The sequence below is a fragment of the Cupressus sempervirens genome, chromosome 10 (genome assembly GCF_028749045.1).
Source record: "Cupressus sempervirens isolate cs-2001-9-10 chromosome 10, ASM2874904v1, whole genome shotgun sequence".
Classification (NCBI taxonomy): domain Eukaryota; kingdom Viridiplantae; phylum Streptophyta; class Pinopsida; order Cupressales; family Cupressaceae; genus Cupressus; species Cupressus sempervirens.
Window position 1 is genome coordinate 751,258,892 of NC_143127.1, and position 26,780 is coordinate 751,285,671.

The window sequence follows — 26,780 nt, forward strand, 5'->3', positions numbered from 1 at the left end:
TTCCTTCTTTCATACCATAGATTTTGGTGAGGATTTAACATTATCATCTCGTAGCAACTGGAATTCCATATCGAATTCCTTCTTCAACTCTGCCCATGTCATCAATTTTGCTTTATCCACATCAGCGTACCAATCAATGGCTCCCTCCATTAGTGTAACAGGAAATTGGTTGACACGCTCATCCTAATCAGTAACTCCATTAGTCATCCAAATAGTCTTGCAAGTTTGGCAATGGCATATAGGATCCTCCTTTGCATGGCCCATGAACTTGGGAAAATTCTGCTTTTTTGAGGCCATAACTACCGGTTGTGCCCTCTTGTGTTGGTGGCAAGGTCTGTGTTTGTGCACCCACTTTTCTTGTATTGCATTGAGGTTTGGTGGGGTTGGATATAAAGTTTTGACTACTGGATCATATTCTCTTGTTCAATGATCAAGGATCAAGCAAAGTGTGTCGGCTATCCCACATTCATGTCGCTTCAACACCTATAGCCATGTTGGTTATCTCTTAGCTCATGCTTTTAGTTTCCTCTTCACATCATGTATGGCAATAGCTTATAAACTGCTCTTGTGTTTCCCTAATCAAATTTAGCCTTTATTGTCTTTGCTCATATAATTCTTCACTACTTACCCATCGGTGTTCTATCAACATTAGCATTTCCCTTCAGTTGGTGCACCTCATGTAACACCCTTGTGGTCATCTACCGTGACACCTCTGTGCTTCCCTTCTGGCAACCCTTCAGTTGGTTGTCTCTTGGCAAGTTGCTTTAAGCTCCATCAACATTCTACTTATTGTGTGAGAATTAGAACTTCGTGTGTCGCTTTCAAGGCATTTGATTTTTCCTTCTTGTTCATGTCTTTATTCAATAAATTGGGCATCAATTTTCTAACAAAACATCATATTTAAACGTAACACTTTTTATTAATTCATGTTTCTACACAACAAGGGTCAACTGTGTGAACTTGTCATCTCCCTTATCAATGGTTTAAAGTTCATGGATTGGTAATTTGCCTAGTTTCATCACATTCTTCTTCCCGATGGCTATTTTCAACAAAATTTTATAGGATCTATTATGGGCGGTGTTCTCGCTTGATTTCCTCCCTTTGGTTCCTCTAAGTGAGGGATGCTTGTGCTAACAAATAGGGTAGGTGGTGCAATAACGTATTTGTAGCAACACTTACATTCAACACGTCCCACATGATATCCTCGACAACTTCTTCTCGTATAGCCTTCCTTTGTACAAATGTCTTAATAGAATATGAAAGTTTGTGCTCAAGGCATGTTCCCATTGATACAATTTGGCAAATATGTGACTACTTGACTAAATCTTTTAGTCACAACACTAAATTTTTTAGTCAAGTGACTAAAACTAATCACATTTTATTACATCTTTGTAAATTACAACTATAGGTGAATAAATAAGTGACTAATTTAGTGACCAAGTAAAATCACAAGATCAACCAAATAAAAGTGACTAAATAGACTATTAAATAAATGATTCAATAGAGCATTAAAAAATTAGTCACTAATAACTAGTCACCTAAACAAAAACTACTAAATAAATGACTAAATAGTTAAGTCACTAATAATCAATCACCCAAACAAAAATGAATGAATAAAATATTATTAGTCATTTATAATAACATTTGATAAAAAAGTCACATACTAATATATAAATTATAAGTTTCATATCACTACAAATGCTTGATCACTAATTGGATTATTGCATGAGAAATTCATCTATGCCTAAACTCGTGCCCGAAATCTCGATGACTATTTAAAAGAATCACAAGTATGATATGAATATCAATAAATCACAATCAAGATATAATCAAGTGATCAAATTGTTCTAATCAATCATAATAGTTACTCATTGCCAAGTGCAAAATTTTAATTTATAGAGATGTTTACTCTTACAAAAGATATATTAAAAGCCAAAATTATGAGAAAATATAACCAGGATTTCAACATAAATCATTAGAAAACTTGTCCTAATTGAAATGCATCTAGACTTAAAATAGTTGCATATTGAACTTACATAAACTCCCCACCAAAAAAATTGTAATTATATTTATAAACTATAAATATTTAAAACAAACTAAATATAGAGTATCAACAATATATTATTTATTATTATGGTTAATTAATTAAAACCTAAAATAAATAAATTTCAAATAATTAAAATTTAGAATAGAGCTAACTAGCAGTTGCAACAATAAGACGATAGGTGCTCAATAATTTTTTTAAAAATTAAAATATAATCATCGAATAAATTATATTATTAATAAATTTCAATTTAAATAACATAATATTTACTAAAATCTTTTATATAGATTAATATATAGTATTTATTTAAATTCAATTTATCAAATATTTTTAAAAAAAAACATTTAAAAAACTCCATCAAAAAATCCTTTATGAAAAATTAATAAAAGAAATAAATAATAATAATATGAAAAAATAGCGATGTCCCTAACAGATACTCTATTGATTAAATAAATAATAGAAACTAAAAAATAATATTTAAAGAAAAAGCTTAACTAATATAAATAACAATTTAAAAACTAAAACCTAAATCAATTAAAAAAATTAAAATTTAGATAAATAGATATCACAACATGAGCTAATGTGAGATCAAAAATAATTATTTTTTAAATAAATAGGAATAGAAAAACAATAATTAAAAGTGGAGATTTAAAATATAATCTTATGTGAACAAGTTAGATTATACATAATTTTTAATACTAAAATCTATTAAATAGACTAATAAATATTATTTATTTAAATTCAATTTATCAAATATGAAAAAACTAATCATTTAAAAAAACCCCATCAAAAAATCTATTATGAAATATTAATAAAAAAAAATACAAAAAAATAAAATGGAAAAATAACGACGTCTCAAACGAATATATATATTCTATTGACTAAATAAATTAAAGAAACTAAAAAATAATAATTAAAGAAAAAACTAAATATAAAAATAAATTAAAATAATTTAAAAACTAAAATTTAAATCAATTTTAAAACTCAAAGTTAAATAAATAAAGATTGAGTAATTTTGAAAAAAAAAAGTGGAGATAAAATAGGAGTTAAAAGTGTAGTTAGATATAAACTAACTGGTAAATAATTAACGGGAAGGATTTACAAGTTTCTGGCCAAACTTACAACTTTTCCGATGAACTGACAACTTTTCCGTCAAAAAATCAATTTTTGGGAACAAAGTTCCCACAAATAGCCTATCAGCTAAATTACTAATAATCATAAAATTGCGAGACAAGAAACTATAATTTATAATTTTTAGCATTTAGTAAATGCCAAAATAATCTTTTGGCTTCTAGCGAGAAAGCAATATTGAGTTTTTAATGTAAAATATATATCTTAACTTCCTGTGGCAAAGGGGGGAAGGGGTTTGGTAGCATTTTGTAATGGCCAAGGGGTTTGACAGTGTTTTGTAATGGCCAAAATAATCTTTTGGCTTCTACCATGCAAGGATTGAGCATTTGGCAATGGATATTTTGGCTTCTTGGTCATAGATTGAAGAGTTTTGGGTCTTGTATACAAATAATATTTTTCATAGAAAAAATATTCACCAACAAAAGAGAAGGATTTCTAGCAGAGATTTCATTCAACCTCCATTCCAACTGTTCAAACTTCAATTCAGTACGCATTTACCACTATGATGTTATCAGATTAGGTTACTACATATCATTTTATGGGTAGGAAACACACACACTTCTAGAAATTTGAGGTATTGAGGTATGTTTATCTACATTTTCCATTTAATTTCTACCTTCAAAAGATTGGATTACTCTATTTAGATTACTTCTATTCATTTCTTGTAAACTTTAAGCACAGAGTAAAATATTTAATGGTTTCTTAAATTGTTTTCTCTATCCTTATTAGCGAATTTTGGGCTTAGAAGACATTGCAATGGTTTACTAACCCTAGTATTCATATTTTCTTCTATACCTATATGTTCGTCATATGAAATTTTCCACATCTTCTATTACAACTTGTTACCCATAATTTGTGATTGAATGTGTCTCATCCTATCAGTGTTCCCTTGAGCCAACAAACAAGTGACCTACAACTTGAGTATGACTAAGAATTTTTATATTAATTCTTGTTTCTAGTCTAGAGTATGTCTATAGTTGAATTCTTGCTTCTAGGCTAAAACATGTACATAGTTGAATTTTTATATTATTTTATACTGACCTACCCAAAATGAATCTAAATCCCAAAAAAATTGAATACTGGCATACTAAAAAATAAGTCAAATCCAGCAATTAATAGTTAATTAATATTGTTTCATCCCCAATAAGATCCTTCATGCTCTGCAACTCTTTCATTTAGTGTTGCTGAAAGATTCTCCTTTTTTCCTATTGCACTCTGGTATAAGACCAACAAAAAGAATGTATGTCAAAGGTCTTCTCAAGATCACTAAAAGCTTGTGTGTCTGTCGAGTACAAGTTTAAGCATTAGGAAAGATTTTATATAACTTTAGAATTAGTCAATAAAGCCATATTTTATAGCCACAACTTTGGGTAGCTTGTTTGTCTGCCTGTTTATAGTTTGTGCATACTTTGCATGAATATCAATGCCACTGTCCACCTCCCCACCCTATACACTCCTTTTCCGGTTGCATTTGGGATTGAGATTTGCTGCAGGCTTTTTGTCTCAGCTAAATCATTACAGAGTTCAAAACATCAACAACCTCAACTTCCTGAACAATCAGATCTTCTTACCTGTTCAACGACTGTGACACTTACACAGTTGTTGCACTTTCCCTTTATCTTAGCATGTGCAGTTTCAAAATAGAAACTAGGATTTCACACAATTCAGTAAAATATTACATTATTAGTCAACCAATTTGAAAAATCTATAATAAGGTCTCCTTCAATTACCCACCAGCATCAAAAGTTTGTTTGCCCCATCAGCAACAGTTGCCAAACTTTCATACTGATCGGGATTGAAATCCATGAGAGCAGCAGTCAAGTACTCTCTCGTGGGAGGTTGTCTTCATCTTCTAAGAGCCTGATTTCACAAAAGATAAAGTCCCACTAGTACTCAATGACCCTTGATCTGGAGATTTTGAATGAAAACTGCCATTTCTGTTAAAAGACACAACATTATATTCATGAATATTAAAAGGAGCAATTGAATCACAAATGAAAAGTAAACACATTGATCTGGAGATTTTGAATGTAAACTGCCATTCCTGTTAAAAGACAACTTTATATTCATGAATATTAAAAGGAGCAATTGAAACACAAATGAAAAGTAAACACATTATATAAAAATTCATAATAAAATACTGGACTGAGCTGTCTAACTGGAGATTATCAAACCCTCTTGAAACTTTGCTAAGAATCTAAATCATGCACAAACAAAAAAATCACATTAATAAAAACAAACCCCAAGTATACATCAATTCACATAAGATGCAACCTACAATAATATAAGATTTTCACAAAGGAAAATATTACATACTAATAACGGAACTTAAATTGAAGATTAAAAAGATTCCATAAAAGATTAAATCTAATAAATGCATTCAATATGATATACCTCTTAGCTAATAGTAAAAGATAAAAATGGAGGAAACATGGACTTAGCTTTCTAATTACGATCAGTTGGCAAGAAAAGGTAGCATAAGATATGGGAGGACGGGACAAAAAGCAATTGCCATCCTTACTCTTGCCTCTGAATCAAGTTAGTAATTGTAAATAAAATAAGAGTAAACTTTGTTGAGTATGCATTGCATACTTTGCATGTTTTACTTCCCAAATGAGACCTTGGGCTGCACCCTAGTAACAAAATACGAGGGGTCATACATAAAAAAATTGGACCCCTATAGGTGATTTTATAGCCAATGGTTTATAATTATACCCATTGGCTTGTAATGCCATTCAGCAGTTTCTTATAGTGATATGCCTATACACAATCACAAACTGTATTTAATGTTTTTGTAGCATTGCTTCTCTTGCATAGGTCACCAAGAATATTCTCTTAAAAAGTAGTAAGATAGAAGCTATATCCTAAACATAAAATTTGGAAAAACTAATTAGTAGCATATAAAAAACTCTACGAGTACATACAAATTCAAAAGACAAATGAGTACTCGACCACAAGTTTTTCAAATAAGTCCCCTTAGAGGGAAATCGGCATTCCTTGCCCAGCACTAGGTTAAAACCCGACCACAATGTGATTGTACTATCAAAATTTTAACATTTATGGCTTGCTCATGCATACAGTTTGCCTGACAGCTGCTCGTGTATGTTGAGGGTTTGTACTTTGTTGAACAAAATATTGCACTTGAACTAAAGGAATACCACATCTGTTCTTGCTTATTCATGTCATGCTTGCAATAAAAGAGATTGTAGGTCAGTGTTTGCCAGACATAAATTGTAGCACTAGAACTTTAGACTATACATTGTCTATCCTCAAAAATAATGTCATATCCCTTCTCAAATATCAACATTTTTTTGCAGTCATCTAAATGACAGTACTTGGCCATTGTAATAGTTGCTTTCTTTTATTGATTCTAGGTCCCAAGGGAAAGCGAAAATGAAATTTAAAATATGAAAATTCGAGTGCCTGATTTCTGATGCCTATTTAATGAATGAAAGAATGAATCATTTTAATAATGTTCGTGAGGCCCAAGCAGCCTATGGGACCCACAAGACAAAAGACAAGCACCCCCACAAGATAAGAACATTAGGCCTTTTGGAGCTGCTTCTTTAAGTCTGCCCTTCAACAATGAATATTGACCATTAAATTTGCTGTCCTGTCCAATTGCGTTTCCTCAAAAAGAAAACCCACTAGGTGGGAACTTTATGTTTCCAGGCTTGTTATGCCCATTTATAGGCACACCATCAGACTAATTTTTTTCCCAAAGAAAGCTTCTTTGTTTCAGGCTGCTTTTAAGGTATCAACAGGGGGAGGTTTCAAGTAAAAAGAAAATCAGATTAACCTATACTTTCACCAATATTTCATCACATGGTTAGCTTTTTTTTTATAGGTAATGGGACAAAGCCGAAAATAATCATTATTATTTTTTATTGATATTAATTATTAATATTTGTTAATTTGGACTAGACGTGAACCCAAGACCTCCCAAGAGGCTCACAATTTATCGTTGTGTTATAGGCTCTTGCCTAGCTATTTTTATTACATGTAGATACTTCTTTTTATTTATACTAGTTTTTAGAATCACATTATCTTTAATTTACACACAAAATAGTTCTTTAGTTAAAAACTGTTGGAAATAGAGATGGAGTAACTGAGAGGGGAGGGGTGAATCAGTTACTACAAGAATAAATCCACAGATCCTTAGATGTCTTAAAATATAACTGCTGACAATCTCACAAATAAATCTGAAACTTGATAGATGTTCTGATAACTTATTTAGCATTTAAAGTGATAACATGCATGCATAAAGAAATAACATGAACACAAGAGACACCAGATTTAACGTGGAAACCCAATTTGGGAAAAACCACCAAGTAACTAGTTACCAATTTGCATTCTTCTGAAGTGAGCCCTGTTAGGAGCCAACCCTGTTAAAGGTTACAAAACACACTGTTAGGTGTGACCTTGTTAGAGGATTTGATCACCTTATTAGAAGTGGCCTTGTCAGAGGTCTTTAAAACAATTCAACTAAATTGTCACCTTGTTAGAGGATTTACAAAATGGCTGTCAAACCAACTCTGTAAAGAGATTTTGAATCACTGTTACAATGATTAGAAAGAAACAATGAAGTGATCTGAAATATATGCAACTTATCTTTGTTGAATACAGATCTCTGTTCTGCTTCACTAAATCCTCACTGATCGAATGCAACTTTGCAGCTTCATAGGGATGTCAAATTCTTCCTCAACATTCGCTCATATATTTGCTTATTGATACATTCGCACTTTTATGCATCCACACACTTCTATATGTTTTGAATTCACAACTTGACCTTTCATATATACCTTGCATATTGTCAAGTCGGCTCAATCAACTGAAAAACATAAATCAGTCGGCTGCATAAAACAATTAAACTTAATTCTTTAGAACAATAAAATTCTTCACTTGCCCGACCCAGCTCGGTGACCATTGCTCAAAATGGTTTCCCCAGTGTTAACCAAATGGAGCTTGGTAAACACTGCAAACCTTGCAACTTCCTTCGGAGACCGAGTTAACTCGGTAAATACTGACCTTCCTTTGTTTACCGAGTGAGCTCAATAAAAGCTAACTTTCCTTCGCTTACCGAGTGAGCTCGGTAAAAGCTAACTTTCCTTCGCTTACCGAGTGAGCTCGGTAAAAGCTAACTTTCCTTTGCTTATCGAGTGAGTTCGGTAAAAGCTAACTTATTGTGTAATGTTTAGGAATGCTCGGTAGTCACTATAAATTGCTTTGCTAAACATCTGAGCTCGGTAAACTCTGTCTGATGGCTGATATGACATTTGTGTAACATCAAAGACAATACACAATTAACAATTGTATCCAACAATCTCCCTCTTTGGCATTGATGGCAACACAACATGTCATAGCAGAAATGAAATTTGAAATCAAGTCTTTCACTTATATGGCAACACAACATGTCAATATAACAATTCTCCCTCTAAGATAGAAAACTCTCCCTCTTACAGTAATCTCCTTCTGTGAAGAAATTGCATAGAAAACTCTTTTGAACAAATTTCAGAGAGATAGGACAATAATAAACTCTCCCTCTTTGACAACACATGCCAAAGACAACTCAAACTCAAATGAATTTCTGTGTACCTTTAGTACTGATTCATATGCAATGTTTCCTGATTATGTTGCATCAACTGATAGATCTTCAATCTGGTATGAGTTGATGCATCACTAAAACTTTATTTTAGTGAACTTCAGATAGGGGAGTGACCCCTAACTTACCTCTTAGATACAAGAATGCATCCTTAGGTAATGGTTTTGTGAATATGTCAGCAATTTGATCCTTTGTATGAATATATTCCAATCTAATCTCCTTATCTTGCACCAATTCTCTGACAAAATGATATTTTATTGCAATATGCTTGGTTTTGGAATGCATCACTAGATTCTTAGATATGTTGATTGCACTTGTATTATCACAGAACATAACAACTGGTTCTTTGATTTCCATCTTCATGGCTTCCAACAACTGTTTAAACCAAACAATGTTAGAATAGTTTACTGCTGCAGCAATATACTCTGCCTCTGTTGTTGATTGAGATGTACAATTTTGTTTTTTGCTTGTCCAAGAAACCAACCTTTTTCCAAGAAAGAATGCACCTCCACTTGTACTTTTTTTGTCATCAAGGTTTCCTGCCCAATCAGCATCAGTAAATACTTTCAAATCCAAATTTCCTCCAAACTTATACCATAAACCATACTCTTCAGTTCCTTTCAAATATCTCATTATTCTTTTGATTGCCATCAAGTGGTTTTCTCTTGGTTTTGCTGAAAATCTTGCTACAATACCAACTGCAAAGGCAATATCTGGTCTAGTATGAACTACATACTGCAACTTTCCAATCATAGATCTATACAATGTTTGATCTACTTCTTTTGATTCATCTTCCCTGGTAAGTTTTAATCCAGTACACATAGGAGTCCCAACTGGTTTACAATCTTCCATTCCAAATTTTTTCAATATCTCCTTAATGTACTTTGATTGAGTAATGTAGATACCATTTTTATTCTGTTGAATTTGAAGACCAACAAAGAATTTGATCTCACCAAACATAGACATTTCAAATTCCTTGTTCATTTGTTCTGAGAATTCTTTGCACAGATCATCATTCCCTGTGAAAACAGTATCATCTACAAATATTTCTGCCAAGACAATCTTATTATCTGGTCCTTCTTTAATATACAAGCTACTATTATCATTAGTTCTTTGAAAACCAATCTAAATAAGATATTTATGCAATCTTTCATACCATGCTCTAGAGGCTTGTTTCAGACTGTACAATGCCTTGTGTAATTTGCAGACCATGTTCTTCTTATCTAGATTAACAAAACCTTCAAGTTGTTCAATGTAAACCTCTTCATCCAGTATACCATTGAGGAATGTTGATTTGACATCCATCTGATAAACTTTGAATTCCTTGTGAGTAGCATATGCTAGTAAGGTTCTGACTCCTTCCAATCATGCAACAGGAGCAAAAGTTTCTCCATAGTCTATTCCTTCTTCTTGAGCATATCCTTTGCATACTAGTCTAGCTTTGTTTCTTGATACCTTACCATCTTCATCCAACTTGTTTCTGAATACCCACTTAATTCCAATCACATTTTTGTCTTTAGGTCTGGGTACAAGAGTCAATGTCTTGTTTTTCTCTATTTGCTTTATTTCTTCATTCATAGCTTCAATCCAGCTATCATTTTCCAATGCATCTTTGATATTCCTAGGTTCAAAATCAGCAAGTAAACAAGTACCTTTCAGCTTATTTCTTGTCATGGTTCCTTCAGATTTATCTCCAATGATCTAATCTGTTGAATGATGTCTCCTGACATACTTAGCTAATACAGGTTCCTTGCCTTTTAAATGGATTTCATTATTATCTTTTTGCATTTCAACTTCAGGCTCTGTCTGTTCCGGCTCGGTAGATATTTGCTCGGTAGATGTTTGTTCGGTAAATACTTGCTCAGTAGATACTGAATTTAACTTGGTTTGTTGTGGCTCGGTTTGAACTTCCTATAACTCGGTTACAGTTCTCTGATGTAACTGGTACTGTATCAGGTTCACTGGAGACAAACTTTTCATAATCTTCTGGTTCCTTTTTGCTTTCTTCTTCAGTCCTTTCTGCAAACTCATCAACTTTCACATGTGCACTTTCTATGACTTTGTGAGTAGACAAGTTCAAACATCTATATGCCTTACTTGTGCATGAGTATCCAAAGAATATACTTTCATCACCTTTTACATCAAATTTGTCTTTTCTAGATTCTTTCAAAATGTAACATTTACTTCCAAATACTTTAAGATAACTTACATTAGGTTTATAGCCATACCATAACTCATAGGGGGTTTTGAATGAGTCTTTCTTCAGCTGTACTCAATTCAAGGTATAGACTGCAGTGCTGATTGCTTCCTTCCAATATTTGATAGCAATGCTCTTTTCAATCATTAATGTTCTTGCACAATCCATGATGGATCTGTTTCTTCTTTCAGCTATTCCATTTTGCTGGGGTGTTCCAGGGGCTGATACCTGTCTTTTGATTCCTCTTTCAATGCAAAAGTTATTGAATTCATGTGAAATGAATTCTCCACCTCTATCTGACCTCAAGCATTTTAATCTTTTCTCTGTTTCCTTTTCTACTCTGGCCAAATACCATTTGAACTTTTCAAATGCTTCTGATTTATTTCTTAGATACATGACTGTCATCATTCTTGAGTAATCATCAACAAAAAGAATGAAGAACTTTTCTCCAGTATAGCTTTCAATTCCAATGGGTCCACATAAATCAGTATGCACAATTTCTAATATGTCTTCAGACTGATAGTTTTTACTTTTAAAACTAGTCTTTCCCATCTTTCCAATTTGACAATTTTTGCATAGACCGACCTCAAGTTTCTTTATGTTGGGAATGCCTTTTACTTTTCTGAATTTGCTTATCTTTACCAGATTATCAAAATTTACATGACACAACCTTTTATGCCATAACCAACTTTCTTCAACTTGAGCAATGAAACATGAACATTCACCTAGTTCAAGATAGAACAAGTTACCTTTAGTTTGAGTACCTGATCCAATCAGCTTTCCTTTCCCATCCAGCAGTCTTGTTTTACCATGCATGAATTCTACTTTGATTCCATTATTGAATAGCTGTGCTACACTTAGATTATGCTTTAGTCCTTCTACCCAATAGGCATTATCACATATAAGTTCTTTGGTTAGAGGGATTCTTCCTCTTCCTTTTATACAACAAGGTTTATTGTTACCAAATCTTACACTGTCACCATCATAGTCTTCAAAGTATTCAAACTTAGTTTTGTCGCAAGTCATGAGATGAGAACAACCACTATCTATGATCCATGTATCATTTTTGCTCATATGAGAAATGAGTGCCATTTCTTCATCATTATCAGATTCATCTTTCACAGCAATATAGACAATCTCATCCTCTTCTTCATCATTAGAATCATTAGAATCTTTAGCCATAAAACATGTTTTCTTACCTTTGTCCTTGAATGATTTGAAATCTTTCTTGCCATTCCATTTTTGATCTTTCTTTTCATCTTTATTCTGCTTGTTTGAACATCTAGCAGCAATATGACCAACTTCTTCACATGAAAAATAGATTAGGGGTACTTTACCTTTGTATTTTCCTTTGCCTCTAGAATATTTCCTTGCTAGAAGGGCTTCAATTACTTCAAAATCATTGTCTGAATTTTGGTTTGATTCATCTTCACTTTCTGACTGAGATTTCTTTTTGCCTTTCTCCTTGAGTGAAAGTTTGGCTTCAAATGCTGATTCAATGTTCTTGGAAGCTGGAATATAGTTATCAAAGTTGTCCAGTTCAAATGCAGTCAATCTTCCAACTATAGCCTCTAGATTTATCTTATGATTTGCTTCACATCTTCTTTCCTGAATTGTAGAAACTCTGATTGCATAAATGGGAAGTAGAGTTCTGAGAACTTTACTTATAACTGTCTCTTCACTGATATCTCCTCCAGAAGCTTTGATTGCACTGACACATGCTTTAACTCTTTCAACATATTTTGCAATGTTTTCATCCTCTCTCATCCTCATTTGATCAAATTGTCCTCTCAAACTTTCTGCTTTGGCTCTTCTAACATTATCATCTCCTCCATAGATCTCTTTCAGCTTTTCCCACATTTCAAAGGCAGATTTGCAGTCCTTGATATCATCAAATTCTTCATAACTCAGAGCAGATGCTATATCTATCATCATAATGTTGTGAGTCTTCTTTTCAGCAATATCATTGACAGATAGTGTACCAGCTGGTTCTGCATATTTTTCATCAAGGTACTTCAGTCCTGTATCACCAATGGATGCTAGGTGAAGTCTCATCAGTCCTTGCCATGCTGAGAAGTTATTTCTGTTAAGTCTTGGGATTTCCCTTTTGTAAGACATCCTGATCTTTGGCTTAGATCCTTGAAATCTTATCTTGCAAGCATCAAAAGCTCTGATACCAATTGTTGGAAATAGAGATGGAGTAACTGAGAGGGGAGGGGTGAATCAGTTACTACAAAAATAAATCCACAGATCCTTAGATGTCTTAAAATATAACTACTGACAATCTCACAAATAAATCTGAAACTTGATAGATGTTCTGATAACTTATTTAGCATTTAAAGTGATAACATGCATGCATAAAGAAATAACATGAACACAAGAGACACCAGATTTAACGTGAAAACCCAATTTGGGCAAAACCACCAAGTAACTAGTTACCAATTTTCACTCTTCTGAAGTGAACCTTGTTAGGAGCCAACCCTGTTAAAGGTTACAAAACACACTGTTAGGTGTGACCTTGTTAGAAGTGGCCTTGTCAGAGGTCTTTAAAACAATTCAACTGAATTGTCACCTTGTTAGAGGATTTACAAAATGGCTGTCAAACCAACTCTGTTAAGAGATTTTGAATCACTGTTACAATGATTAGAAAGCAACAATGAAGTGATTTGAAATATATGCAACTTATCTTTGTTGAATACAGATCTCTGTTCTGCTTCACTAAATCCTCACTGATCGAATGCAACTTTGCAGCTTCATAGGGATGTCAAATTCTTCCTCAACATTCGCTCATATATTTTCTTATTCATACATTCGCACTTTTATGCATCCACACACTTCTATATTTTTTGAATTCACAACTTGACCTTTCATATATACCTTACATATTGTCAAGTCGGCTCAATCAACTGAAAAACATAAATCAGTCGGCTGCATAAAACAATTAAACTTAATTCTTTAGAACAATAAAATTCTTCACTTGCCCGACCCAGCTCGGTGACCACTGCTCAGAATGGTTTCCCCAATGTTAACCAAATGGAGCTTGGTAAACACTACAAACCTGGCAACTTCCTTCGGAGACCAAGTTAACTCGGTAAATACTGACCTTCCTTTGTTTACCGAGTGAGCTCGGTAAAAGCTAATTTTTCTTCGCTTACCAAGTGAGCTCGGTAAAAGCTAACTTTCCTTCGCTTACCGAGTGAGCTCGGTAAAAGCTAACTTTCCTTCGCTTACCGAGTGAGTTCGGTAAAAGCTAACTTATTGTGTAATGTTCAGGAATGCTCGGTAGTCACTATAAATTGCTTTGTTAACCATCTGAGCTCGGTAGATCTGTCTGATGGCTGATATGACATTTGTGTAACATCAAAGACAATACACAATTAACAATTGTATCCAACAAAAAACACTGTCGCAATCATTGCACATCACTCATTTATTGCCTCCTCTACCTTATACCTTTCAAGTTTTATTGACTGGTCCCAAAAAAGATATTTGTTAATCAACTAACTGGATCCTCCAGCTTATGCACTAGAGACTTCCAATAAAAATTGTGTCCATGTAAGGCTGTGAAGGGAAAATAATCTAAGACTATATGTTCAAAATAATCTCTTCTATAAATATGGTGATATCTTTTGTCAGATTCCTGAAGGAAAGCTAGTGGAGGCCTTTTGGCAATAAGATCAAGAAATAAGCGTATGAGTGTTATGCTTCCCCAAATGCATCTTTTACAATAAGCTGATGCAATGTGGCTTGAATAATCTTGTTGGCAACTGAACAGTAAGAAGTAGAGGAGAAATATGACATAGTATACATGCAGTCAGTTCCAGGTGTTTAATGAACTTTACTACAAATTCTTTATGAAACTGCCTTGTTCAAAAATTATTACTTACTTCAATTTGCTTTTGGGTAAACAAAAATAGTTTCCATCTTGGCAAGGATATGCTGCATTGTCAACTTCATCACTTCAATGATAGAGATGATCATACCCTATTTTGAATATACCAAGTTATTTTTGGATCAGCACATGAGTTTATTTGTGGAGTATGTGGAATTTTATGGGCCATTTTTGAGCTGGGTTTTTTTCTGAAATGTTTCTGCACTCAAAAGGTTGTCCAAGGCTCATATTCATTGTGATATCATTTCTTGTAATGAGTGGTGGGCGTTTAATTGTGTTATCAGGTCTGCCAGGTGCCCTGTATGCAGACTCGCTACTAATTGGTGTTTGCTATGGTTGTCAGTAGTCTGATGCCTGTAACAACTTCAGAAATTTCTGGGCTTTAACCTTTTGGTACCTTATTCAATGCAATTGCCACTGCAAGTCCCATTGGTTCATATGTTCTTTTAGTAAAATTTGTCACATCCCTATATGATTTACCTAGATTATTCCTTTGATTCATGTCTGCCTTCTTGTCATGCATTATTTCACTAAATTTGTCATTGATTTCTAGATATGTCACTGATTTCTAGATTTAAAAAAAAACAATTTTCCTGACCAAGCAGGGTAAATTTTGTTTTAAAATTATTTTTAAAATGTATGTTGCCTTAGAATTGTAATATTACATGCTGAATTTGTTATTGGCAGTTGCTCAAATGAATTGAAAGCAAAAAAAAATGGGAGTAATCGAACAAAAGTATGACTGAACAAAAGAGACTACATTGGACGAACCCAATGTGGGGAGACTATAAAACAGTGGGACTGCATCGTCTCATCTGAGAATGACCATTGAAATGTGGCTTACGAGTTCTTAGATAGAGCCATCTTTCAACAGGTTGCTAAGATTGAATGTTTGCTAAGGCTTTTCTCAAGCCATCTCTGCTAGAATTCCTGGTTGCAAATAATGATATTGAAGTATATTCCCTTTGAAACATATTCTCCTTTTCTCTTCTTGCGCTATTTGTGAAACGGGTTACAATTTTGTGGAGTTTGATAGTGTTTTGTGATCTTGTCTGTTCTAAAACTTTGAGTTCTTCATGATGGAAACTGGGGTAGCTCCTCTTGAAATGAACTCTCATGTTTGGCTAACCCTGTGTTAGAAATCAATAGGCAAGGAAATGAAAGGAACTCTTTTGCATTTTTAACTTCATTATGCTCTGATTCATCCTCAGTTTTAGAATCAAGATTAACAACATTCTATTTCAGAACTAAGATTAGTTGCATCCTCTGTATCATAACTAGGATCAACTGCATCCTAGGTTTCAGAATTAGGACCAACTGCATCTTTTGTTTCCAAGTCAGGATTAACCACATCCTCTGTTTTAGCATCTGGAACAATGATATCCTCTTTTACAAAAGTGGGATGAATTGTATTCTCTGCTCCACAACATTGCAGAGCAGGCAATATTAGATTTTCTGATTCTTCTTCATCTCCTGCTGATCAAACACTGCATCCAAGATTAATTCTTCTGGTGTGCCTTTTGTGTCTTTAGTTTCCCTTGCTGATAAACTCTGGCAAACACTCGGAAGTAACTATCACTCTCCAAATGCAATAATAAAACACAAAGCAATTATCATAATCTAAGTAGTCATAGTGCCAAGGGGATCAATACTCATCATAACAATGATATTGTTCAATCTTAATTGGGCATATAGATCTCTGTTAAGAAGTTGTGTTAATATGGACTTGGTGAATTCATGAGCCTTGGTTTTATTCAAATAGGCTCTTCGGGCCAAAAACTATTGGGTACAAAATGTGTACACTGTGTGCAAGTGAAAACAGAAAAATAATGTTTCTTGTTCTCAAGTCTCATATGCCCTAGGGATGCACTTATTCTCATAGGTGTGATATGCCCAAAAGGTAGGTTTTTAACATGGGACACAGTCATATCTTATTACTGATGACTTCGAAGCTAGAAGATGTTCTCAGCTTTATGATCCATGTTGCATGCATTTTCATTGAATCCATAGGAATTTTCGTGTCCTTAAAATATCAAATAAATAAAAACTTACCCGTGCTTGCATTAAATACATGTTCATAGTTGTGAGTGTCATACTATGTATGCAATCATTGTCACAGAGACAATGTTATCAATTTGGACCAGTTCATAATTGAGGTTTGCATGTTGAAGGAGGACTTAACAACAAGGCGTAGTAGGAGGAAAAAGTGTTCAATCTCATTGATATTTGATCTGTTTTTATATTTAAATTTATTGTGATGTTGTTCAAGGCATAATAAGCCCTTGTGAAAAACTATGCAAGTCATTTATTTCAAATTGTTCAATTAGTGCATCATGGTCCTAATAGAGTCACGAGGGTTAGTTGGTCAAGATACATCAAAAAAACCATGGAAGGATAAGATTGATGTAGCTAAATCCATTTTGAGTTTTTGTAAGTGCTCATGCAATGTACTAGCAAGTAGGAGTTCAAAATCCCAAATTTGTCAAGTTGTTAGATAATGTTGTCATAAAAAAAATACATTAAATATTGTTCAAATGAAGGAGTTCAGTCGTAGAGGTAGTTGTAACTATCAAGTTAAAAATAGTGTATTTAAGTTCTCATTTGGTTGATTTAGGCATGGTGGTTAAGTTAGATGGAAGGCTTGTGAAGTTGGATCCATAGAACCTCTAATTGTCACCTATTCTGTAGGATTTTGGTTGACAGTTCAGAGTTGTGTAAAAAAATTGAATGTAATTTTTTTTTCATGGAATGATTGCATGATTAGTGAAAACAGAGTAATTTTGTGCAATCCATTAAACATATGCTTTTATTAAAGAATCAATGAGTAATATTGATTTTTTTTATTGAAGTTCTGGATTTTTTCTTGTAGCAGCACAATTTAATTATTTTTACGATATTTTTTCAATTGGTACATGGATTGAATGGGTTCTAAAATGTATTTGAATTTGTAGCACAATGATTTAAATTCATTTCAAACCAGGTTTGGGAAACAACCATGGACTGTAAGGAGAGATTGAATGTATTTTTCTAAAACTATTTGTAAACCCTCAGTAACAGGGGAATGTAGAAGGGTTTAATGATACCATACTTTGTAACCATTCAAAATTTATGATCTTTAGGGATTTGGTAAGGCATTGGATGCTCTTAAATATGGAGTTGATCTGAGGTCAACCGATTTAGTTCTTTGTGAGCAAATTGATGCCCAAGTGGGCCAAACTTTCCATTTTTCTTGGTTTTGACGGCTGGTTTCATTGATCTTTCAATTATTGATGTTTTGAAGGTTTGTACCTGCATGAAGTGTTTAAATATAGTTGTCATGACACCATAAACTAACTGCAGCATTGAAAGCGCTGATTGTATGGAAGATGAGCATCAAAATGTATTTAAACACGGTCTAAATAGACTGTCATGGCCATTTGAATATGGTTGTTCATCTAGATTAATTTATGGGACATACCACTTGTACAGGTTTGAAATGGATCTTGACATCATGGTATTTGAGAGACAAAGGACTATTTGACAAGAACATGATAACCTGTAACATAGAATGTCAAACACAATCCATATTCCACAATTTAGCATTGATACAGGACTTTGAGATGATAAAATGGTATACCTTTCCCAGTCCACTTTTCTTAAGTTGTTCCTTTCTATCATACTGTTCATCATCTATAGGTAACTGCATCAAAAAGTGAGAACGCGTCAATGAAGTCAATTGTAATACAAAAGCAATAGCAAATATAAAGTCTTATATTATTAGACAATAAAATTGCCATGGTGTAAGAAAAGATGGACTAATTTAGTAATTTATCATTCACATTGAGATGTAATGACAAGATGAAATATAAAGGTGAATTTTAATCTATTAAAAGGGCATAATCAGAAAATTTTACTCACACTTGTGAGCTCAACATTGTTATCAATCCAAGCTAAAACAACCAGATATAAAATATATGAACCTTACATCTGTTAAAATCTTCAAAATTGCAGTACGAAGATTTATATTGGGCAAACATCCATCGGGTAGTGGCTCAAGCCAAGTTGATAAAACTGAAAGCACCCCTCGATCTAAGAACTCTTGTTGCAATTGTCTCCTGGAACACCCATACCAATAATAAGATGTAAAATTTCCTTATAAATAGTAGTAGCATTAATGGATTGAAAAGTAAATAACAACATAAATTTTACTTTAGATGGCATGTTAGTGTATGGAAAATCAATAGCATAGATTATCTTACTTGGAAAGCACCTCTGTAAGTACAGGTAACATTTCCAGTTTATTAATAGCAGGTTTAGATTTACAATTGAGTTCGACATCTTCCTCAGTAGCAACTTCAAGCTTAGCCATGAACTGCTCAACAAGCATTGCAGTTTCCTCAGGCATACGGTCAACACCCTTCTTTTTCTTCTTCCCAGATTTGAAGAGGTTGATGACTTCACCATCTTCTTCTCCCTCCTCTGCCTGTATGCAACATTAAGTACAGAAAAGACAACTAAATCTCAGCAGAACAGCTAAAAATAGGGCCACTTATGTACAAATATCAGGAAACCAGAACTTTACATGTAAGGGCCCAAGAGTGTTGTGTTACTTTTTTAATTTCCTGTCATGAAAACATCATATGCATTTAAAATGAGAGAAGTGAAAACATGGTAATGATATGCAGATTATCATTAAATGGAGAGGGAACAAAGAAATAGACTGTTTCATGGATATCTCCTCACATATGGAATATTAATACTAATAAAGCTTCAAAAGAACCACAAAAAATTAGGTTGTGGAGATCTTTGGATGGATTGTTAGGATCCCAATTCCAGCTTTAATTCCCACACATGAATTTAAAATGAATACAATAATCATTACCAATAACCACTTGAACAGTGAAGCTGATGATGTTTACTTCATATCCATATCAAACTCCTCTTAGAGATTGGTTCCACGGTGGAATGTGCACGATATAGGAACAAGAACTAATGGGAGTGCATTTATTAGCAAACAGATTGCTATAGTTCTTTCTCACGACAGCAAGAGTGTTATTTCTCAGTAAAGACTCACTTGGGTATGTGACCTTCTGAGTAGGGTAAAAGAGAGATGTAGTAAACTAGATATAGCGTTGGTATTTTGCCAGCGTAGTAAGTTGTAACTATGAAAGAAGCTTGAAAGTTGGAGAACTACAAAATGCTATTAAAGTAACATTGTAATATTTAGCTTATCATGGTCATTTAAGTTGTTTAGTTAGCTTTTAGCAACTTTCTATTCTATAAGTTCTTTAGTTATTTTTAAGTAACTTCCATTTATCTCTTTAATTCTCAACTGTTTCCATTTAAGATACCAGTGCATCTGGAAAATTGACTGATGCAGGTGCGGGTGCTTTTGGGTGTGCCAGTGCTTTTGGGTGTTGCACTGGTTCTGCTTGTTCTGTGCTACCTTGTTCTGTTTGTTCTACCACAGTCAATATTGTATATAGTATGCTTGTTCCTTGCGTGTGCTGACTTGGCACCAAGAGAATATTTTGGATTTGCTGGCATTATGTTTTATGAAGTTAAGGGTTGAAAGTATATTGCACAAACTAGGTTCAGCCGAAATTAAGAATGTTCAGTTTCTATCCCCTTTCATCTTTTTTTACATTTCTGTTCAGTCTCCACAGTTTCTTAATGTTTGGATTACAACATTTTGGTTTACTGCAGTTTTATATGATAGTGGGAGAAAAGATGTAAGGAAGCTGAGATGAACCAAATTCAAGCAAAACAGAGGTATACCATTATTGTGATTCTATGAAAATTATAATCCGATTCTTTCAAATCAGTATAGCATCCCTATTTTTATAGAATTGTGGGAAGATGTATATATTGTTGTTTTATTTTCTTACCTAATGATCTTAATAGTATTGTTCCCTATAAATTTTGTATCTTGATATTGTGTGCATAAGGCTCAGTAAAACTTGTCTTCGTTACACATTTATTGCAGGAGGAAATGGAAGCTGAAATAAAACAACTATAGAAAATGCTCCCTTTCAAAGCTACACCCATGTCCACTTTCTATCGAGAAGCATCAGCAACAAAATCAGAGAACAAAAAGGTGCAGTATATATACTGGACCAGAGCCTGCAAACTTTAAAAAATAAAATCTGCTTTGTGCTTTTTCATAAATTAATTTTTTAAATATGACTTACGAATATTTGTACAAATGCAAAATAAAAAATGAACTTTTCCATAGTATTATTTCTTATTCTATAGTTAACCTGTTACTCCTTAGAGCAACATATGCAAATCATTATAGTTTGTAAGTTGTTGTTTCTAAATTTGATTGCATGTGAGTTTTCCCATGAAAAACATCACATGCAATCAAATCTAGAAACAAAAACTTACAACTCTATGGATGGTAGAAATCTGATTGGATGAACATGATAGTATGATTATTATAATATTTGAGCTAAGTCATGTGCTTGGAGTTATTGGTCCGCACTGTACCTACTCACAAGATAATTTATTTGCAAGGGGCCAAGAATAACAGAAGTCCATCAAAGAAACATAGGAAAACTCAACTAGATACTAGTGTAAGATCTTCAATCAAAGAATGAGCATCAAAATAAACCTTGCTTCCTAAGTGTAAGATCTTCAATCAATAGCTATAGTAATGGTATGGACTTTGCTATCAGCGTTGATAGATCAACTATTGTAGGGATATTGGGAACAACAGCTGGAAAATAGGGCAGACAGAGTAGGGACATTAGGATAATAATTTGGGTGTCATTGAATTAGATAAGAGATGCCATTACAAAAGTACCACTACTTGTGTACTATATGATTGTTGATGGGCACAAAAGATCCACACCTCTGACCCCATGTAGCCATGTAATACGTCTCAAATAGTTTGTTTGTTTGGAGAAGAACATCACTGGAATGTTTTTGCTGAGGTAATACATTATTTTAAATGCTATCAATATACAGAGGATGTTGAGTAATTTCTTAGGTGTTGGAAATGGAGAGATTGATTTAGAACAAGAGCTTTGCAAACAACCACTCATCAATGGGAAAATATGGGAGAATGACTTTCGGGGAAAAAATAAGGAATCCAAATTTGAGCTGAACTCTTTTCCATCAAAGTTCTCATCTTAGTCTTATGTGCACAAGTTCCCTTTCACATTGGCATGTTCAGGGCTTTACTTCGTTTGGATCTTGATGAGTTGCTTTACAACTCAAGGCATGGCAATGTTTGTATCTGAGTAGAACAATGAAAACTTGATGGAGATTTGCACAATGTTTGAGGACTCATTCAACCTACTTCTAGGAGAGTTAAAGAGGTAGTACTTGCAGTCATGGTGCAACATAGAGTCTACAACAAATATTCATTTTGGTATCCAAGTTTGGTTTGGGATCTTGGAACTATTAAGAGGGAGATTAGTTTGATCACACCTTGCTTAAGTTCAAGCAATCTTTGGGCTTGAGGGCTGTAATGCCCCTTTTATTTAAGGGAAATATTAATTTGGCCTCGTTCCTTAGAGTTGACCTATTTGTTGTAAGTTATAGCACCATTGCCCACCTTCTTGATTTAAATCCAGGGAAGACTTGCTTGTTCAAGGAGGTGTGAACCTCATACATTTGGATCCTCAATCATCAATGAACATCTCATTATTTTTTCTACTTGCAATTCCAACTTGGAATCGGTTTTCTATATATTATTGTTTCGGAGGTGGAAGACCCTAGTCTGCTGGATCAATTTGGTAAAGTCTCAACTGGAGTTAAATTACAACTCTAGGAGTCAATGTTGAATTGATTGAAGAATCTCAAACAATATTGCCTTCCAAAGGTTTAGTGTATCGATGCAATACAAACCACTCTCAAATCATAATTCTTAAGGACAACATTGTGATATTGATGTTGCCATAGAAAATTGGCAGATGATTCTATTATGTTGGAACTCTGCCAAAACAAGTATACGAACTTCACATGGGCCTCCAAAAGATTACACGACCAAGCTAAAGAAATGAAGTTGTTGCCAATGGAAGAGAATCTATACACGAAGAAGCTCAATTAATATGAAATTGATGCACTGTCAGCACAAGTGAATAAAGCCATCAACAAAGAGAACATGGGCAAGAATGGTGATTTTGCTCACTATGTTCAAGCTGACTCAGACCTCATCCACCTATCAATATATGCCAATGACAGATGTGACACCACTGTGAATGATTTTTATTTGGGCCACCAAAACTAAAGCTCGATCCCAACAACTGATAGTTCGAATTCGACCACCAATAATAAAGTTCATGCCAACGAATTAATATGTTGCTCTCTAAAGGTAATGTTCAAACGACTATGAGACAAGTAGCCCAATCTCAAAGATGCTTGATCTGCAAACTCCATGATCTAAGAATAAATATAATATAATAATATTATCAATAATTAGATCAATACAATTATTATATCACAATCTTTATGTTATCTATGTTGGTCTGAATGAATCCGACCATAGCTACAATAACATTAACAATCAATAGCTTAGAATATCTAGAAGCTGTCCAATTTTCAAAAACAACATCCTAAGAGTTTTGGGTATGAGGAAATCTCCCATAAAGATTAATATGTGCTCTTTGGTTTAGCATCAATCACCTCTATTCTGTTTCTGCCATGGGGAAGTAGACTTTGGAGGGGTTTCTATTTCAGATAGCACCTATTCTCTTTTTAGGCCTGGAAATGGATTTTGATGATTTTTTTTCTTGGTATGACTGATTATTCCTCGCAGACTTGTCGTTCTTTTTCTGATGCTACAGATGTGCAACTGTGGCCTAAATTTTGTGATAAATGACTTTGTAAGGAAGTTATTAATCCCACAGATTGCTATCTCTTTCCTTAACCAGCACTTGGCTGATTGCCGAGGTAGCAACTTGTTATGGAAAGATGTTGTAAATTGTTGATTAAGGAGACTGGGGAGAACATGAAGAGGTTTGTAGAGCAATCCAATGCGTTGGAAGTAAAGGCTACTTTCCCCAAAGGAACTACATTCAAAATACTAATAAAATTGCTGTAAATATAGTCGTCTCTAGTTCTGTAGATTACTTGCTATTAATCTCTATAGAATAATTTGATAGCAATTTCTATACAATAGGTAATGATTATTATTCTGTGACCTGTTTATGTTAAGCAGTCCTCAAGTATGTTGAAGGGAGGTGGATTTTTAAAGTCTCTGGACCTGCTGAGGGATTAGGAGAAGACACCGTGAGAATATACTTTAGAGATGTTCTTCACAGTCTTATATATCTCACAATTGTGTAAGTCTTTTTCTGGAAAGAAATACACTTTCAGCAACATCCATTGTGTACTTGTTTGGGATTGGTGCCATATTTTCCATCTAGATCTTTTCCCTGATTGTATTCCAACAGATTGAAATAAAGTATTCTCTTAAAGAGGATACAATTAGCATATGCAGTTTTGAGATGTTTTGGTCTATATACGAAAAGTCAGCTTTTTACAAAAGAGAAGGTAATATGTGGCCTTTGACTAAATTATTGAAAGACCTCAAGGAGGCCAGGATTTCACATAAATAGTAAAATATCAAACACATATTTTAATCATTTTGTAAAATCATTTTAGAGCTTCCCATATCTTTCAAGAATGTTGGCATCATTTGAATTAGGCTAATATGGTGGGAGCACACCTGATGCAACACCAAATGTCGATGAAATCTTAGTTATGGAAAATGGCTTTAATTTTTCATATTAAGGCTCTTGGAAAAAAATGTCAATATACTTACCACCAAAAAGCTTAAAATATCTTCCATTATTTTTGAAATTAAGCTTTACATTCTCTTACTAAGAGCATGGAAAAAATTACTATTGTTATTTCATACCAAATACGGTACCTATAGAAACTTTAAATGAACACAATAAATGAAGAAAGGATTTGTTCAATCTTGCCAATTACTCGTAATTTCTTGACACAATTATACTTAATTTCTTGACAAGTATCAAATTGTCAATTAAGTTCCACAAAATTGTGAAAAATGAATGTGGAAAAGTGTAAAACCAAAAACGTTAGAGGTTTGCCCTAAATTATCAATCTCTTATTAAGGTGTTTATCATTTCTCTAAAAGATATGAAAATGCTTGTTTTTGGAGTGAGTAGTTGAAAATATGTATTAATTTTTAAAACCCCAAAAAATTAAGAACAAAGAAAACCCAAAATTTTAAGAACGAAGAAAATTCAAACAATTAATTTCTTCATTGTTTCCTTTGTTTTAGAGTAAAAGACAAATTACATATAAATTTTGTATAATTTTTGGTCTATTTTGAGGAAAGCGCAATACCTTCACCTAGACATGTTCAGCTTGTTTTTGACACACAACTCTTGGATTTCTCTGAGTGCTACTACTTCTAAGTTGGTACTCTAACGATTTTGCAAAATATTGTTCATGGAGATCTCAAGCCAGAAAACCTTTTGGCTACTAGCAATGGAAGAGTGAAAATTTGTGATTTTAGTGTCAATAGGATGTTCACGGTAAGAATTCCATTGTTAGAGTGTACCATACCATTTTTAATAGTATCTCAATTTAATCACTAAAATGAGGGATATTTGTGAAATGTTAGTTCCTACAACTGGGCAATATGTTCTTAGATATAATTTTGAATGGTGTCCTCAGGGAAGCAATGATAAGCTTCAGAGGTCTCCTAGACTCCTGTTTATACTACACCGGAATGTTGTGTAGGTATAATTCTACAAACTTGCTTCTTACAATAATTTGTGTTTGAGGGTTCAGGGAAAAGAACATGCATTTTTTACCTGAGGGTGAGCTTGGATACTTTTACACATGAAGGAGATTGATATTTGTTGGGAAAAAGTTATCTCAATACATTGTGATTAGACCTTGGATTATACAGAATCTGTTTATTTTACATGTAATTATCCTACTTTTTGCAGATTTATAGTCAAGATTCTTTATGATTGTTTTGCCTCAACCCAATCTTCTCGTGATGTAAATAAAAGTGAGAAAAAAGTGGACTCAAGAAGAGGTGATAGAAGAGAAAGGATCATAAGTAGTTTGCTTTTGTTTTTTTGCCTACTAAAACCGGTGCCCATTGTCATTTCTTTACAGGTGTGACATCATGGTAAAACTCCTGATGTGTGGGCTTTGGGCGTGACACTTCATTGCATGTTTTTAGGTCATTATCCATTTATTGGTCATACTCTGCAAGATATATATGACAAGGTAAATAAACAATAAATCACATTTAAAATAAGAGAAATGACAAGGAGGGATTACTAATATTTTTCTCTATAAATGGTTGTAGATTGTTTAGGATCCATTGCTCCTGCCAGAGAACATGAATCCAGATCTTACAGATTTTCTTGAAGGGCTTCTTTGTAAGGGTAAGCACTTTCTAAAGTTTGGAGTTTTCAGGGAGTTCTAACTAAGAGCTAATTGTCTAATCATTTTGAAATTCAATATATCTGAAAACAGATCCAAGTCGAAGGATGAAATTGGATGCTGATGTAAGGCATCCATGGGTTGTGAATGTTAATGGGTCAACCCTGCCAGATTGAGGAATTATGTTCTAACTTCTAGCATTCCGATCATTGCAATATAATACAACTACCTCTAAATCATTGTCAGAAGCATTTTATCGAGTATGCAAACATACACTCATTTATGACCACTAAGTCATGGAAGAAATGCTTAGTTTCTTTAGAAGATTGATCTTTTGATCAAGACATTATTGAGCTATCCTTTCGACACATTTCCACTATTGCTTGGGTCAAGATTTGTCATTTGGAGATATGCATCAGTTGCATCAAAAGTGAGTACTGAGGCAATCTAGTTACCAAAATAACATCTGTATGAAGGCACTGAAGGACCCATTGCTATCACACCCTGCCCTTAAAGGCCAACTGAAGGATTTCATTTAATGTTTTGTATAGGC

The 26,780-nt window shown here is 33.7% G+C and overlaps 1 protein-coding gene and 1 pseudogene across 6 annotated transcripts in view; one reads left to right on the top strand and one right to left on the bottom strand.

Annotated features, from left to right (window-relative positions):
* Positions 1 to 4,471: 4,471 nt before the first annotated feature.
* LOC149536063 (protein IWS1 homolog 1-like) overlaps positions 4,472 to 26,780 on the bottom strand; it is a 193,872-nt gene continuing 171,563 nt past the window's right edge. For 5 of the 6 annotated variants that reach the window (XM_089806692.1, XM_089806694.1, XM_089806693.1 and 2 more), the window contains 4 exons: positions 19,105 to 19,328; positions 18,831 to 18,960; positions 18,483 to 18,545; positions 4,472 to 5,112 (listed from right to left, as the gene is read on the bottom strand). In XM_089806692.1, coding sequence (XP_089662818.1) covers positions 5,062 to 5,112; positions 18,483 to 18,545; positions 18,831 to 18,960; positions 19,105 to 19,328 — 468 coding nt within the window. In that variant the 3' untranslated portion in view covers positions 4,472 to 5,061. The remainder of the gene's footprint in view (positions 5,113 to 18,482; positions 18,546 to 18,830; positions 18,961 to 19,104; positions 19,329 to 26,780) is intronic. The other variant, XM_089806695.1, reaches the window with a different exon arrangement.
* On the top strand, positions 20,220 to 26,403 carry LOC149536064 (serine/threonine-protein kinase GRIK1-like; annotated as a pseudogene).